The sequence below is a fragment of the Stenella coeruleoalba genome (assembly GCF_951394435.1).
Source record: "Stenella coeruleoalba genome assembly, chromosome: 1".
NCBI classification, from domain to species: Eukaryota; Metazoa; Chordata; class Mammalia; order Artiodactyla; family Delphinidae; genus Stenella; species Stenella coeruleoalba.
Window position 1 is genome coordinate 31279072 of NC_137169.1, and position 14761 is coordinate 31293832.

General features: G+C 41.5%; 1 protein-coding gene across 2 annotated transcripts; it reads left to right on the top strand.

Moving 5' to 3' along the window:
• Nucleotides 1-1604: 1604 nt before the first annotated feature.
• Nucleotides 1605-14411, top strand: AKIRIN1 (akirin 1; the record flags this gene model as incomplete). 2 transcript variants are annotated; one of them, XM_079928825.1, is made up of 5 exons in its annotated part: nt 1621-2066; nt 6122-6262; nt 8715-8849; nt 10192-10263; nt 10929-14411. In XM_079928825.1, the coding sequence occupies exons 1-5, from the start codon at nt 1847-1849 to the stop codon at nt 10937-10939; spliced, it is 579 nt and encodes a 192-aa protein (XP_079784951.1). In that variant the 5' UTR covers nt 1621-1846. The 2 variants fall into 2 exon arrangements, with proteins under 2 accessions (XP_079784950.1, XP_079784951.1); XM_079928824.1 differs by lacking the exon at nt 10929-14411 and having other exon boundaries at nt 1605-2066; nt 10192-10289.
• Between the last annotated feature and the right edge of the window lie 350 nt (nt 14412-14761).

Genomic DNA, 14761 nt, shown 5'->3' on the forward strand with positions numbered 1-14761 from the left:
AGAAAGCAATCTGCCTGGACCACATTAGACAAGCCCCTTAAAAAATAACCATCCCTAGGTTGCTTTTATGTCCTTGGCTTTTATTGGACATAACAAGAAATATCGATTTAATTTTTCCTTTGCAGTTGTTGTTCAAATCTTCTTAACTGCTTTATTACATCATTTATTGGTTCCTAATAAAGTCACATGAGAAACTACCTTTAGAATTTAGTGTTATGAAAAAAAATCTACGGTCTGTCTCCTCTGATAAACTGATTTTTCAGATGACAAAATCTATTCAACATGTACTGTTTTCATTTTTGCCCTGGCAGCCAGAAAACTGAGAACTAAAATATCAAATTCAGTCACAGTCATGTTTAACCCCAGGATAATTGTGATCTCCTTTTTCTTTGGCCCTAATGTTCTATTTCTAGCTGTTGTTTGTTTGTTTGGTTTTGCCTATTGTAAACCTTTATGTCCTTATGGAAAAGAAATGGGATAAAATAAACTTAACATTTGGTATGCTTAGTCATTTTAGAGTTATTTCTGCTATTTGTCAAAGATAAATGCAAGAAAACTTAACCTATGTTTGGATCTTAATAAAATTTGGAGAAATTGGGGAGGACAGAGAAGAGCAACAGAAAAGGGACGAAGAATGGGACTGAGGTAGGATCGCTCACATTCTGCAAATACTGGGGCACATTGATCTGGCATAAGGTCTAGTAAAAGAGAGTATCTGAAATTTGGACTGTTTTGGAAAACCCCAGAGATGTGGTTAGACGGACAGATCCCAGGAGGCATGGCCATTATTTTACATATATATATATATGAATAGTTATAGAAAGGTTTTAGCCTTTTTTGGATCACAGATCCCTTTGATGATCTCTTGAAAGTATTGAACCTGCTTCCCAGTACTAGACATGCACATACGGTTCCCGAAAGCAGAACCCTCCTGTTAACTATTTATCTTTCCATAATATCAAAAGCACTTTATAGCTGGCACTGCTTTGAAGAATTCGGATAGACCTGAGGAAGCATCTGGGCTGCCAGGCCAGACAGGGAGACTGGCAAATCAGTTATCAGCTGAAGCTCTTAACCCTCTGACACCATTCTTGGATGATTTAAGCCAGTGGGTTGTTTTCTGTTTTTTCTTTAACTGTTTGGAGTAACAGACCCTTGTGATGAGCTGACGAACATATGGGTCATCTATCCCAAAATACGTCCACACACACACACGCTATTTTGCACAATATTTCATAGGGTTGGTGGACTTCCTGAAGTCCACCCACAGACTTTGGGTTATGTTTAAGTGAAGACTTTCCTGGATTCGGGGGATGCCCCTGCAGACCTTTTAGAATAACTCTCTCTCATCACAGGGCCTAGAGCGTTCTGGATGGAACGAGGTTACTGTACCGGGAGACAACAGAACCCCGCGGCCTCTGGACAAGCCCCGCCAACTCTCCCCTCCCCCATGCCCGTTCGCGCAGGTGCGAAAACCTAAGATGCCACCCCGGCGCGTCTGCTCAGGAAGATGGGGGGGACGATGGGACCCTGAGAGCGGCAGTGGCTGGGGCCTTCCCGACCTTGCTTGGTGACCAAGCTCTCCGCCCAGGCCTTTCCATTTCCTCAGCAGAGGGCGCCGCGGGCCGGAACGTGCTGACTGACCTCCCAGAGCGGCCCTTCCGGCTTCCACCCCCTGTTCTGGGCGGTGGCGAGGGCCCGTGACGTCCCAGGAGGCGGGGCCAGCGCCTTTGCCGGTGCTGGAGCCGCCATTGGAGCCGGCTTGGCTTGCGGGCTCCGCTGAGGAGCGGGAGGTTGGGCCGCAGTTAAAGTCGCGTCGGCTCCTGGTCCCTGGCCCTTCAGCGGCATGGCGTGCGGGGCGACGTTGAAGCGGCCCATGGAGTTCGAGGCGGCGCTGCTGAGCCCCGGCTCCCCGAAACGGCGGCGCTGCGCCCCTCTGCCCGGCCCCACTCCGGGCCTCAGGCCCCCGGACGCCGAGCCGCCGCCGCTGCTTCAGGCGCAGACCCCACCGCCGACTCTGCAGCAGCTCGCCCCGCCCGGCAGCGAGCGGCGCCTTCCAACCCCGGGTAACCTACGCTGCGGGCTTGGCAGGAAGCCAGGCCCAGGCATTTTTTTGAAGGGGGTGGGGGGAGGGAAGCTCATGAACGCTAGGCTAATTCACTCGCGGACCCCTTCTTTGCCCTGAGAAAAGGGAACTGGGGTGTCGCTGGGCCTGGTCGCTTCCGGGGATGGGAGACATCCGGGAGGCGTAGGGGGGCCACAGTGTCGGTTTTCTTGGAGCTGGAGAGCCTAGGGGGGTGGGCAGCGGGAGGAGGATGGGAATATCCCCGGCCGCTCGGGGCCCTCGCAGCCCCCGTAGCCCTTCCTGCGTCCGCTGCCCGCGCCTGCACTGAGCCACCCTGCAGATCCAGTGGGCCATGGAAAATTGGATTCCGCTCACGAACCCGGCCTTGAGGGTGTGGGGTTGGGGGCGGGTTGCTGGGAGGGGACCTGAGTGCGTGCTGTGCAGCACTGTGCTGTGGCTTGTAGGGAGACCTGATTTCCAGAAGTCTTTAGGGACTTAAGACCGCCGTCGAAGGCGTGGAATCCGATTTCAACCTGTTTCTAAGAGACTGGCCCTGTTCTTTTATTGTATGGCTGTGGTCCTGTACCATATATGGCTTGAAATCGGTAGGTCGTTAGCTAGAATTTGAGAATCCTTAAACATACAGAGGTTCCGGAAGCAGGAATTCAACCATCCGTAACAGAGAGATTCTCCTTCAATAGGGATTACACATAGGCTAAGGAAAGAGGAGAACTGGTGTGACAATAAAGTTAAAAAAAAAAACAAACCCGAACCCCTAACCATTGCGCAGGAGTAGAGGGGAAAGTGCATCAGAATGAATAGTTAGCAGTTTTAAAGGGCTTCCGGAAATGCGGGGCGGGGGGTGCCTCAAAACTGGACTTTGGCAAGTCATTTCTTTGTGTGGGTTTTTCTATTCCTCAAGCGTTGTCAAAACCTTGAGGTTGCCTTAAAATCATTCTTTCTTGCCCCTTTTCAGTTACCAGTGTCTTTAGCCATTATTTCCTCCTTCTGTGTATCCACGATGCAGATTTGAGGCCCTCATCCTCTCACACCAAGATCCCAGCAGTTGCCAGCCAGGCTCTCCTAGGCAGTGTATCCTTACTTGTGTTTACCTTATCTCTTCTTTATCCTGGCATTCAAAGGATTTATCAACTCTAACCATTTCTTACCTAGTCAGTCTTTTATACATTTTTCCCCCACACCCACTTGGCTGTGCCTGTATCCTGTCTTCCATCATGATGTTTTCACCTTCTGTTTGTTAATCCAAATACAGTCGTTTCTTCAAGTCTTCCATTACCTGACTAACCCTGCTCCATAAGGAACTCCATTCTACTTTAAATTCCCTGATCACTTATTGTTGCAAAGCCTTATGTACTGAATGAAATAATGTTTGCAAAAGCAGGGTACATAGATGTCCCCTTGAAGTGATATTTTTTTCTTCCACTGCTCCTACAGATACCCAAGGAGAGTCACATAATCTTTCTGGATCTCTCTTCTGCAAAATAGAATTAGTACTTGCCCTATCTGTCTCAATGGAATTTATGTAAATGTTTTATTTCTTCCAATACTTCCCTCTAGATTAATTTTATGGTAGTTCATAATATAGCAGATGCCTACTAAGTGATTGTTCAATGTATTTGGAAGCCTAAATATGGCAGGGTGCTGTAATGGCGTCGCTGTTTTTTTAATCTTAAAATTTAATTTTTGCATAGATTTCTTAGTCATTTTGTGTTAAAATATTTTATTAAAAATATTCATTTGTAAAGGTTGATCAGTTATGGTTCTGTCATGAAAGAAACAATAATTTGGTTCTTTGGCTGAAGAGAAAGATGCCTTCTGGATTAAAAAGGAAGAATGGGGGAGGAAATATTAATTGCTAAAAAAAGAAAGAATAAAGCCAACTAATAGAAAAGTGAATTTAAAAATCAGTGACTTCATATCAAAATATCCTACTTGTTAACTCAAAAGTTCTCTCAGAAATAGTCAAGAAACTATGTTCTTACTAAACTTAAAAAAAAAAGATATGTATCATAGCACTTTTTTATGGAAGGAGCCTATAAAATTAAGCCTTTCATTGCTTAAAGGAGCTAGATGGATACCAGACATGGAAGGGGTTTGCTGACCTCCAGGAAATGTTTGTAAACATGGAGGGAGTCTAGATGCAAAGCAGTTAATTGATCATGACTTGAGGGTTGGAGAATAACTTCCAGAAAGGTAGCATTTTAGCTGGGTCTTGAATAATGTTGGGGGGAGAGACCGCCCCAGTTCAAGCAAAGGAAAACTGCTAGAGCAAAGGCTAGAAAACCCACAGGTGAAGGAAAGGATAGTTTAATGGAACTCGGTTGTAGTGGAACTGGAAAAATAATTTGGGGCCCAGTCTTGGAAGGCATGGAATGCCATGTTCAAGAGTTTGAATTTGGTCTGTAGCAACTAGGAGTCATTGTAAAATTTTGAAGATGGGCTTAGTCTGATATAAGCTGGAAGCACAACCTCAAATAATAACGGGAGGCAAGAATTTAAATTATTATCCACTGTTAAAAAGAAATTTGCATTTTTCTTTTTAAAGAAAAAAATGCCTTGGCCTGCTTGGGAAGAAAGTCACAGCTACTTCTTTTTCTCCTGTGCATACCATGTTTAGATTCTTGGACTTCCCAGTCCTTCTACCAGCCTTAATGTTGTGTCTTTCCATTTGTTCACTTTGCTGTACAGGAGGCAGTTAGAAGTTTATCAAAGACCTTCTGTTCTCATGAGCATTGTCCTCATACTTGTCCTTTCTTGTTTCAATTCTTTGCAGTTCCTTACATCCTTGTATTGATTCTGGCAAGTATGTGCTTGGAGAATAATGCATTTTAAAGATGAAGCAAAGACTTCATAAATTCAGGGATCTAAAATATGAACTTCATAGCATTCTGAAAGGAAAGCTTTGCTAATCCTGCATTGTTCCAGTGTTCAGGCTTGAGAGTTCTGGAGTTTAGCTACGTGTGGAGCTACTTTGAGTTCATGTCAGTCCCTGGACTGTACCATCACTTGTTATGGCATTGTTAATGTCTTTGGTGTTGATTCTCACAACTTTGTTGGGTAGGCATTTAACATTTGTTTTGAAGTACTAGGCTAAAGATCCTGAATGATTTCCCAAGGTCACAGTCACATAGGAAGAAGCAAAATGGCATTATTAACACTTACCCCCCATTAAAAAAAAATTGTTATAGCAAAGTATATATTAGAATAATGTAAGTGGGGGGGTGATATAATTTCCTGGTTTTTGTTTTTTATAAGGAGGCTTTATGATCTGGAAAGTGAATACATATTCTATCAAAAAACCCCAAGAAACTTGTTGAAAACCACATCTTTCCAGATTCTGTGTTGTCTCTAGGAGTGGCCTTCAAGGTGGTTAGTGATTTGTGTGTCCTGGACTCCGCTAATAGCGTTAACAAATTAGTTTATGATTACCTTGACACAGAATAGTAATCTGAATCCTACCAAATACTGCCTCTTATAGGATCAGAAAATTCTTTTCTAAGCTCTGACCATCAGTTCCAAGCAGTAACCTCAGGTCTTCTCTTGGTCAGTGTCCAGGCTGTGAACATAATGGTTTCTGCTCTCCTCTTCCCCAAAGATCTTGAATCCCAAACAGGACAAGAGTTTCATTGTTAGAAGGCCTTGGTGTAAGAGACTTGTTCCTAATACCCTTGTTTGTGAAGTTGTGCAACTCAGAGGAGATCAAAAATTGCTTCTTATTAGGTGAAGAAGCTAAGGATGGTTTTGTTTGTTTGTTGCTGTAAGTTGTCCTACTTAATCCTACAGCAAACAGCAGATCTGGTCTTCATTGTCACAGGAAAAGAAGCAAAGGGAACTACCTGGGTGGTTTATGCCAAAATAGCTACTATCCTATGTATTACTGAAATAGTGGCAACAAGAGGAAACACTTTGGGGATTATAGGAGGAGTGCTTTATCTGGTATAAACACATTTGTTAATATAACATGGGAGGAGGGACAAGAAGCTTGAAGAAGTAACACAGTAAAGTGAATGCTCAAGTGTGTTTCTTTTTTATTAGAGCAAATTTTTCAGAACATAAAACAAGAATACAGTCGTTATCAGAGGTGGAGACATTTAGAAGTTGTTCTTAATCAGAGTGAAGCTTGTACTTCGGAAAGTCAGCCTCACTCCTCAGCACTCACAGCACCTAGTTCGCCAGGTAAGCATGTTTTAGTTTGCACCATCCATTTAAGAGTTTGTAAGTGGTAATTAAAATGATGGTTTCCTAAACCAGAATTGATTTCATCTAAAGTAATAAAATTGATAAAGTATATTCATTGTATTACTACTTATAAATGCTTTTAAAACCATGGAGTCATGAAATTGCAAAAGACCTTAGGTTGATTTGACTGGACTTCCTTCCACCCAATTCAAGAGTACCCTCTATAACTGCAGCATATAATACCGTAGCCAATAGCCACATGTAGCTGTTTAATTTTAAATTACTTAAAATTTAAATTCAGTTTCTTGCTGTGGTAGCCATATTTCAAGTACTTAGTAGCCACGTGTAGCTGTTGTATTAGACAGCACTATAGAACATTTCCGTTACTGCAGAAAGTTGTGTGACAGCACTGCTCTGTAATATTGACAGGTGGTCAGAGAGGATGGCTCAAAAATAGAATCTCAGGGTTGGAGGGAACCTTCATCGTCACATAGTTCAGCCATGAGTCTTGCCTGCCATATCCCTGTAAATAGTCAACAGGCCAGGGCCCAAACATCACCACTGGTGGTGGACTCTGCCTACTTTAACAGTAGAGGAGAATATTTGTTTCCTCACAGAATATTCTACTTTATAACAGTTCTAAGAGTTATTAAAAATTACCTTGATTAAAACTTGTCTCCTTACAGAACACAGATTGATGTTGGCCAGGAGATAGGGGGAGCGGGGAATGGGGACAAACTGCTTAATGGGTAAGGGGTGTTATTTGGAGTGGTGGAGATATTTTGAAACTAGATAGGGGTGGTGGTTGTAGAAATTATGCCTATACTAAATGCCACTGAATTGTTCAGTTTTAAAATGGTTCATTTTATGTGAATTTCACCACAAATAATTTTTTAAAAAATTGTCATCTTGGGACTTCCCTTGTGGCACGGTGGTTGGGAATCCACCTGCCAATGCAGGGGACACGGGTTCGATCCCTGGTCCGGGAAGATCCCACATGCCGTGGAGCAGCTAAGCCTCTGCGCCACAGCTACTGAGCCTGCGCTCTAGAGCCCATGTGCCACAACTACTGAAGCCCGTGTGCCTGGAGCCCATGCTCCACAACCCGAGAAGCCACCACAGTGGGAAGCCCACACACTGCAACAAAGACCCAATGCAGCCCAAAAATAAATACATTAAAAAAAATTGTCCTCTTATAACCCAAAGGTCTTGACCCTCAAATAACACCCTTTCCAATGAATTGCTCTTGCCCATACATGAGTGATAGATCTTTCAGTGGTTGTAGCTAGCACGTCTCTCCTTAATATTCTCTTCGGATTTTAGTAGTATCATTTTGAAGTAATAAAATATGTTACGGGTAGAGAAACAATTATAAATAATTACTGACTAGATGTTTTGCAGATTTTATTTGTAGAGAAAAAATTTTGGTTTAAGCAAAAAACGATTTGTTTCTAGACGTTAAGTGGTTTATAGACTAAGAGGGCTGAAGAAACAGATTCTAGGCTGAGCTTTGAGGAAAACTCAGAACTGGGCTGCCAACAGAGCTGCTGCTTTTATCATGATCAAGAAGCCAATTTCCATCTGGCATCCCAGGGGAAATTTTGGTTTCCAGCTGCAGTCTAATGAACATTTCAAGGGCCTTCCTGGTGGCGCAGTGGTTGAGAGTCCGCCTGCTGATGCAGGGGACACGGGTTCTTGCCCCAGTCCGGTGCATCCGCAACGGGAGAGGCCACAACAGTGAGAGGCCCACATACCGCAAAACAAAAAAAAAACCAAAAAGCAAATCAACTCTTTGTGTTAATGAACATTTCATTTTTCTCAACCTAGTTTCAAAAGGGATCAAGGATGAGATGTGTAGTGCCTAATCATCTCCTTTTGTCATTCGTCAGTGACTTAGCTAACAGTTTTTTATATTGGGGGAGTCAACCATTTCTTATCAGAATCACCTGTGGAACTTAAAAGATGCCTAAGCCCTACCCCAGAATTAAATCGACATATGTATCTTTTTTGTTGTTGTTAATTCTACAGATAATTATGATGCACCACCATGATTAAACATAGGTGTAGATGATCTCCAAGGATCTGGGTAGCTCTTATATTGTGAATCTACTTTCTCTGATTCAGACTAGAGGCTTTATATCAGCTTTAACCTTTTTGTTCTTTACCAAGTGAGCATTCTGTATGGGCTCGGATCGTTATGGCATCAGAACTGTTTTTCTGTGTGCAGATCATTTAGCACACCTGAATATACTTTCCTCCTACTTCTTAATTTACCTTCAGCCTTGCCTTGTAGAATGAATGTCAGAACTTTGTGAAACTATTCCATGTAAAATAGTGGAAAATATCATTTTTCTAAAGAATTTTTATATTCTAGGACTCTTTGCATAGTTGCTAATTCAGAACCCTAGAGCTAGAATGTATATGTAAACTAAGTATGTCTTTTGGCCAGGTTCCTCCTGGATGAAGAAGGACCAGCCCACCTTTACCCTCCGACAAGTTGGAATAATATGTGAGCGTCTCTTAAAAGACTATGAAGATAAAATTCGGGAGGAATATGAGCAAATCCTCAATACCAAACTAGCAGGTAGGCTGAGCAGTGGCTATGCCATTGTTAATAGGGTTCTGTAAGGATTAATCCCAGTTAAGTAAATGGTAACTTAGAAAAAGCGTAACACTTAATTCCAGAAGGTTTAATGAATTGTGAGTATTAATTTTCTCTCTTTGGTTACTCTCTTTTGGATTCTAAACATTTTATTTATACATTATATGGAAGGACTTTTCATTTACATTTCTGAAACAAGATAAGCCAAGCTTTTCTTTCAAGAATTTTCCATATGAATAAAGGCATCAAGTAGGTTATTCGGGCAAGCTGGTGGGTTAACAGGTGGTAGGAATCATGCTGACCTCCCAACAGGTGGTTGGGAAGAGTATAGTCTACACATTCAGACTTCCTGGTGGGAGTCACTTTATGGATGTGGGAAGTCAGGCATCCTGTGATTTAGAGGTACTTTAAAGTCTGGAAAGCACCGCGCAGGCTAGAACAAAGAGTGATTAGTGATGGCAACCAGTAGACCCTTTTGTGAAAGGAAGGGATCTAAATCAGGAATAGGAAGTAGTACCTGTTTAGTGAAAGAGGGTGATGTTGTGATCAGAGAGGTTTTAGGCAACAGCTTCTTCCTGTAAGTATTGTTTTCTCATGTGGTGGCCCACACAACAGAATGTTAATTGGTCGGCTTTAAATTGAGAACTGTTGATTTAACAACAGAGTTAAATGAATTTCTTTATAGTAACATTTTTTTGATCCTTTAATATACTAACAATGTGTATTATAAGAAGTAGCTGTAGTATGTCATTCCCCTATTCTACCCCCACTCCAAAATTGTTTAGACCAGCTGGCTGTAAACACTTCTGTGTTCTTGGATGTCAGACTACCTTCTGTCTTTTTACTGAGTTTCCCTTCAGAAGGTACTTCTGTGGAACTGTCTGCAATTAGGTAATGTGGAATTTTCTCTTAGCTTTCTAGCCATTCCACCTCTATCACTCAGTTTGTATGTTGAAATTTATAGAAAAGATAGAGTGCAGAAAAGAGCTTCAAGCTTCATGTCCTATAGGAGATAATACTAAAATTTGCTGGCTTGTGGTAGTGAGCACAGCTGTCTATCTTGGGAAACCATTAGCAGGAGATGGAATTACAGCAGGGGTGAGATTATTAGGAAAATGTTAGCGATGATCAGTGACCAAACCTAGGAGCCAGGGATTTGGCTCTGGGACCTAAGAGAAAGGAACAGATCTCAGAGTGACCATTATAAGCAGGGCCTGAGCGTGGATAATATAAACTGGGAAGCTAGATGTGATTCTGACCCTTCATTCTTGAAAAACTGCGGGAGAGTTTCTGGGGATAGTATATACTGTCTTTCCCCTCACAGAACAATATGAATCTTTTGTGAAATTCACACATGATCAGATTATGCGACGATATGGGACAAGGCCAACAAGCTGTAAGTATTGCCAAGTTTTTCATTGAATTTTTCAACTTCCGAGAGCAAGATTTTGACACTGAGTACCTTGTCTCCTGAGAGCAGAAAGCCCCTGTGAAGTAAAATAATAGATAACATTTAAAGAATACTTATATGTCCAGCACTGTGCTAAACCCTTTAAATCCTCACAAAGTTTATTTAATCCACAATTACCCTGTGGGGGAGGAACTATTCCTAGTCCCATTTTACAGGTAAGGATAGCATTTAAAGAATTTAAATAATTTGTCCAGGCTCATACAGCTAGTGGTTCAGCCAGGATTAAAACCCCAGGTGGTCTGACTTCAGTGCCAATTTGTTTAATACCTGGCTTTTCCCTCAGAAAGGTAGTTTCAATTGTTAATTTATGAAAGTTGAGTCCTTAAGCTAGCTTATCAAGTGTGTGGTCAGAATTTCTTAATTCTAAACATCTTGCAACTACCCATTACTCAAAACAGAAATTATAAATAGCTATATATGTAAACTGAGTCTGAGTCAAGTTTCTTAAATTCTTGCGAATTTAGGACCTCTTTAGTGGTGATTGATATCCTCTACTGTTTATCACATTTACCGTTAGTTAATATTAAAAAAGCATGACACTATATTTGTAGTATTCTTACACTCGTTTGTTTTTTATTCCTAATTTATAGATGTGTCCTGAAGCTTTCTTGCATATCTGGGTACCAGGTTTGACCTCAAGAGATGGCTGCTGTACACTTTTTGCAACTGGTTTGATATCACATTTCAGCTCCAACTTTGCATCCTGAGAACACTTAAATGTTTCTGCAGGTCCATTTTATATAACTTGAAAGACCTTAAAACTTTCCGGTTGCCACAAGCATATGTTTCTTTTCTGCTCATCCAATAAACAGCTGTGCCCTACTGTGATAGATTTTCCAAACAAAAATACCTGGAGCAGCAGTTTAGCAAAATATGCCCTCAGTGGCACTCAACAAATGGAGTTTCCCCAAGCACAGTTCTGTAAGAAGTGTGTGTGAGAGTGTGTGTATGTGTGTTTATGTGTATTTTAAGTTATTATTTGTATTGTGCAAATTTTTTTGATCTTGGGGATTCTGGCTGTGAATTTGATGCACGACAATTATGGTTAAAAACATTTCCTTGGTCTGCAGAAGATCATTAATGTTTTGTGACCATATAAGTTGTAACAGTGGATTGTTTTCTGTGTAGGTGTTATTGTTAAATACAGGGACTGTTTCCAGGCACAGAATATGAATCATAAGTTAGGATGGACATTAGATGTGATTATGACGACATAGCAAAGGTCTGTGGTCCTAGGTCTACAAATGCGTGGTGAGGAATTAGAACAAACCCGAGACAGGCCATTTGACACATGACTCTGCCTAGCTGTGTTAGAACATTACTTTGACTCCAAGCCTTAAAATACCCACGTGGAGTCTGTGCTCACCTCATTCACACAAGGAGCTCCCTGGACACTGAACCTCTAAGAAGGAAGAGAGTCTCCTCTGGAGGAGGAGCATCAGGCTTTGCTTGGGAGCATGACAAAGGTGAGCATGGGGCTGGGCCACGCCCCTGAGGCACTGCTACTTGGGAGGCGCCACTTCACCTTTGTATCACTCATTAGAAATAGAATTTGGATCCTTTGGTCAGGTTCCCCCAAATTCTTTTAAGAGATGTCCATGTTCAATTGCTTGAGCTTTGTTTTGGCAACCCCCTGCCCGAAGTTGCTTACAGACTGTTCTTCACCTTATTTCCAAGGCTGAGGAACAGAAAGTAACCTCTGTTTTGAGGAGGTGGAAGTTAAGTATACATTTATTTTTTACTGTGACTTGTTCAGGACCACGTTTTACAAAATGCCTTGTTTCCTTTATTATTGTTTCGGAAAGGAAAGTTCTATTAAAATTGTTTTAGTTTGAATATAGAATAGTTTTTTTAATTAAGGCTTATTTTGAAAAAAAACTGTGTTTAATTCAAATGTATGCCAGTACCTTCCAAAGTAAGGTAATATTCAGAGACAGTTGTCCTGATCAGATGGCTTAGAGAAGTTTCTGGAATATTCACATTCGAAGATTCCTTATTAATGAATGTCTTTGACTTAAATCTAACCAAAAACTGCAACATTATTCTTTGTACATTTTCATTATATAGTGTTAACAAGCTTAGTTGCAAACAAATAAAATACTTAAGCTATTTGTTTACCTTGCCTTCTTAATACTGTGATAATGTTTATTAACTCAAATAATTTATGTGAGGCTGCTATAACCATTTCCCTATTTCAACATTACATTTAAGATTTAAAGACTTTTTAAAGCCCAGAAGTGATCTTTTAATAATTAAAGAATTATTTTTACTTCATATTTGAAGGGCAGTGTGTTTCATCTCTTGTTTTTCCAGGGTAGTCACTTGTTCCTGGAAGAGGAGAATAGCAGTGGCTGTAATGGGAGTGGCCTTACAGTGGGATAGTCACCCTAAAACAAGGGCAGGGCAGCTGTGGGGGCCATCCGAAGTCCTGAAGGATGGGCCAGAAATGGGGAACGCTGCCTCACTGAAGTCTTCTTGTTACAGAATCAGTGTGATATGTTCATTCACTCTTGCAGTTGTCAGCCCCATTCCTACTAAATGGCTGCTGGGTGGGAAATAGAGTAGGTTTCTATAAGGAAAATGACAGACACCCTCTCACTGCACCTAGTGTTGTTAGGCTGTTTTATTATCATATGGTTGCCCTTTGGGGCCACAGAGTAAGACCACGCCACCATGGCTGGGTTTTGGGATCTCCTCAAAAGGGACTGGACATGTTTGTTTAATGTTTTATGCAGAGAGAAGATGACTCCTGGGTCAGAAAATGGGGACCTGTGAGGTAAGCCTTAGACTAGTGAAAGGTGTTTTTTCCTAGACCTTGATTTCTAGGGCTTGAACATAGGGGCATTCCCAGGGATGTGTCTTTGTCTCATGGAAATAGGTCAAGGCCCAGGGAAGAAGTCAACCTACGGAGACCGTAAGCATGGGCCAGAACCTGTGGTCTCAGAAGATCTGTATCTAGTGAGCTAGTTAAAATTTTTTTCTGTTTGAATTCCATTTATTATCTTTAAGTAAAGTCTTCACCTTAAGGGGAATGAAAGGAGTAAGTGTCCATGCATACCTAGGTCAGAGGAGTACAGGGGAGATTAAAGTTTGTGAGGCAGTCATAATTGTCAAGAGCTCCCAGGAAAAGAAGAACATCAGAAGACACATGAACTTGGGCCAACCTTCCACACACGGTGAATCTTCTCTGCCCACCAGGGAGGATTGGTTGTTTAGAATAGTAGCTAAAGGAATGGCCTTTGGATGTTTGTAGCCCTAGAGTTTAGTCTGCTCTGCCACTAATTTGCTATGTGAGCCTTGCCAAGCTACTGAACTTTCTGAGCCACGGTTTCCTTATCTGTAAAATGAGGGTTAATTGTATGTACATCATTGGGGTTTGTTTTCAAATAGATTAAATAGTCCATGTAAAGAAAGTATTTATATTTAGCACAGGTTGGGGCATATAATATGCACTTGAAAATGTTACAGCAGGTTTCTTTACAGTGGTCTTCATCAGATCTGAAGACCAAAACCTTTCTTTCTGCAGTGGTGATTCTCAACTTTCCAAAACAAATAGCCCCTTGTTAACATCAAATCTCACATTCTCTTATTAGAATTTGTACTTTTTAAGTGTTTGACAAAAAAATAAAAGATAAATGACAAATGAATTCAGTAATGCCTTTCAGTGAATCTGTATTTTGTTACTCAGCAGGGATCAGCAAACTATGGCCTATTTTTTGTAAATAAAGTTATATTGGAACACTGCCACGCCTATTTGTTTGCATCTGTGGCTGCTTTCATACTGCAACTCCAGAGCAAGAGACAGTATGGACCACAGAGTTGAAAATACTCTCTGGCCCTTTATAGAAAAGTGTGTGGGCCCCTGCACTGTAGCACTGATAGACACTTGAGGAATCTCACAAGGCAAATTTGGTGCATCATGGATGGGGGAGTCACACCTCAGGTTGAGGTATGATGAAAAATTCTGCTTACAAATGTAAACTGGTTGCCAAAGTGAACATCTTACAGAAAGAGCTAATGAACTTTTTTAGAGTAATGATTCTCTAGGATGAGGGCAGGGAGCATACTCCTTAGAATGACCAGTTGTTGTATCTTTAGTATACTTAACTTTGAAATTTTAGTTACAAAGGTGAGTGTGAGAATTTTATCAGGAGATAGCATGGGTTTAAAGATTGTTAAATACTGTTAAGGAACAGTGACTTCTGTGCTGCCCTGGTGGTTCTTCCCTTGAAAAGGCCTTCAAAGTATGTGTAGTCTCCTATAGCTGCAGTTGTCCCTGTCAGTCCATGAGGCTCCTGAAAGCGTAGTTCAGGCACCCAGGGGCTATTTCCAGATTGGCAAATGCCTTAAGAGAAAGAGATGCTTTGATTTCTAGGCTCTCTGGGTTCTTATCTAGATTTTGTCTCAGTAATTCCTCATTACC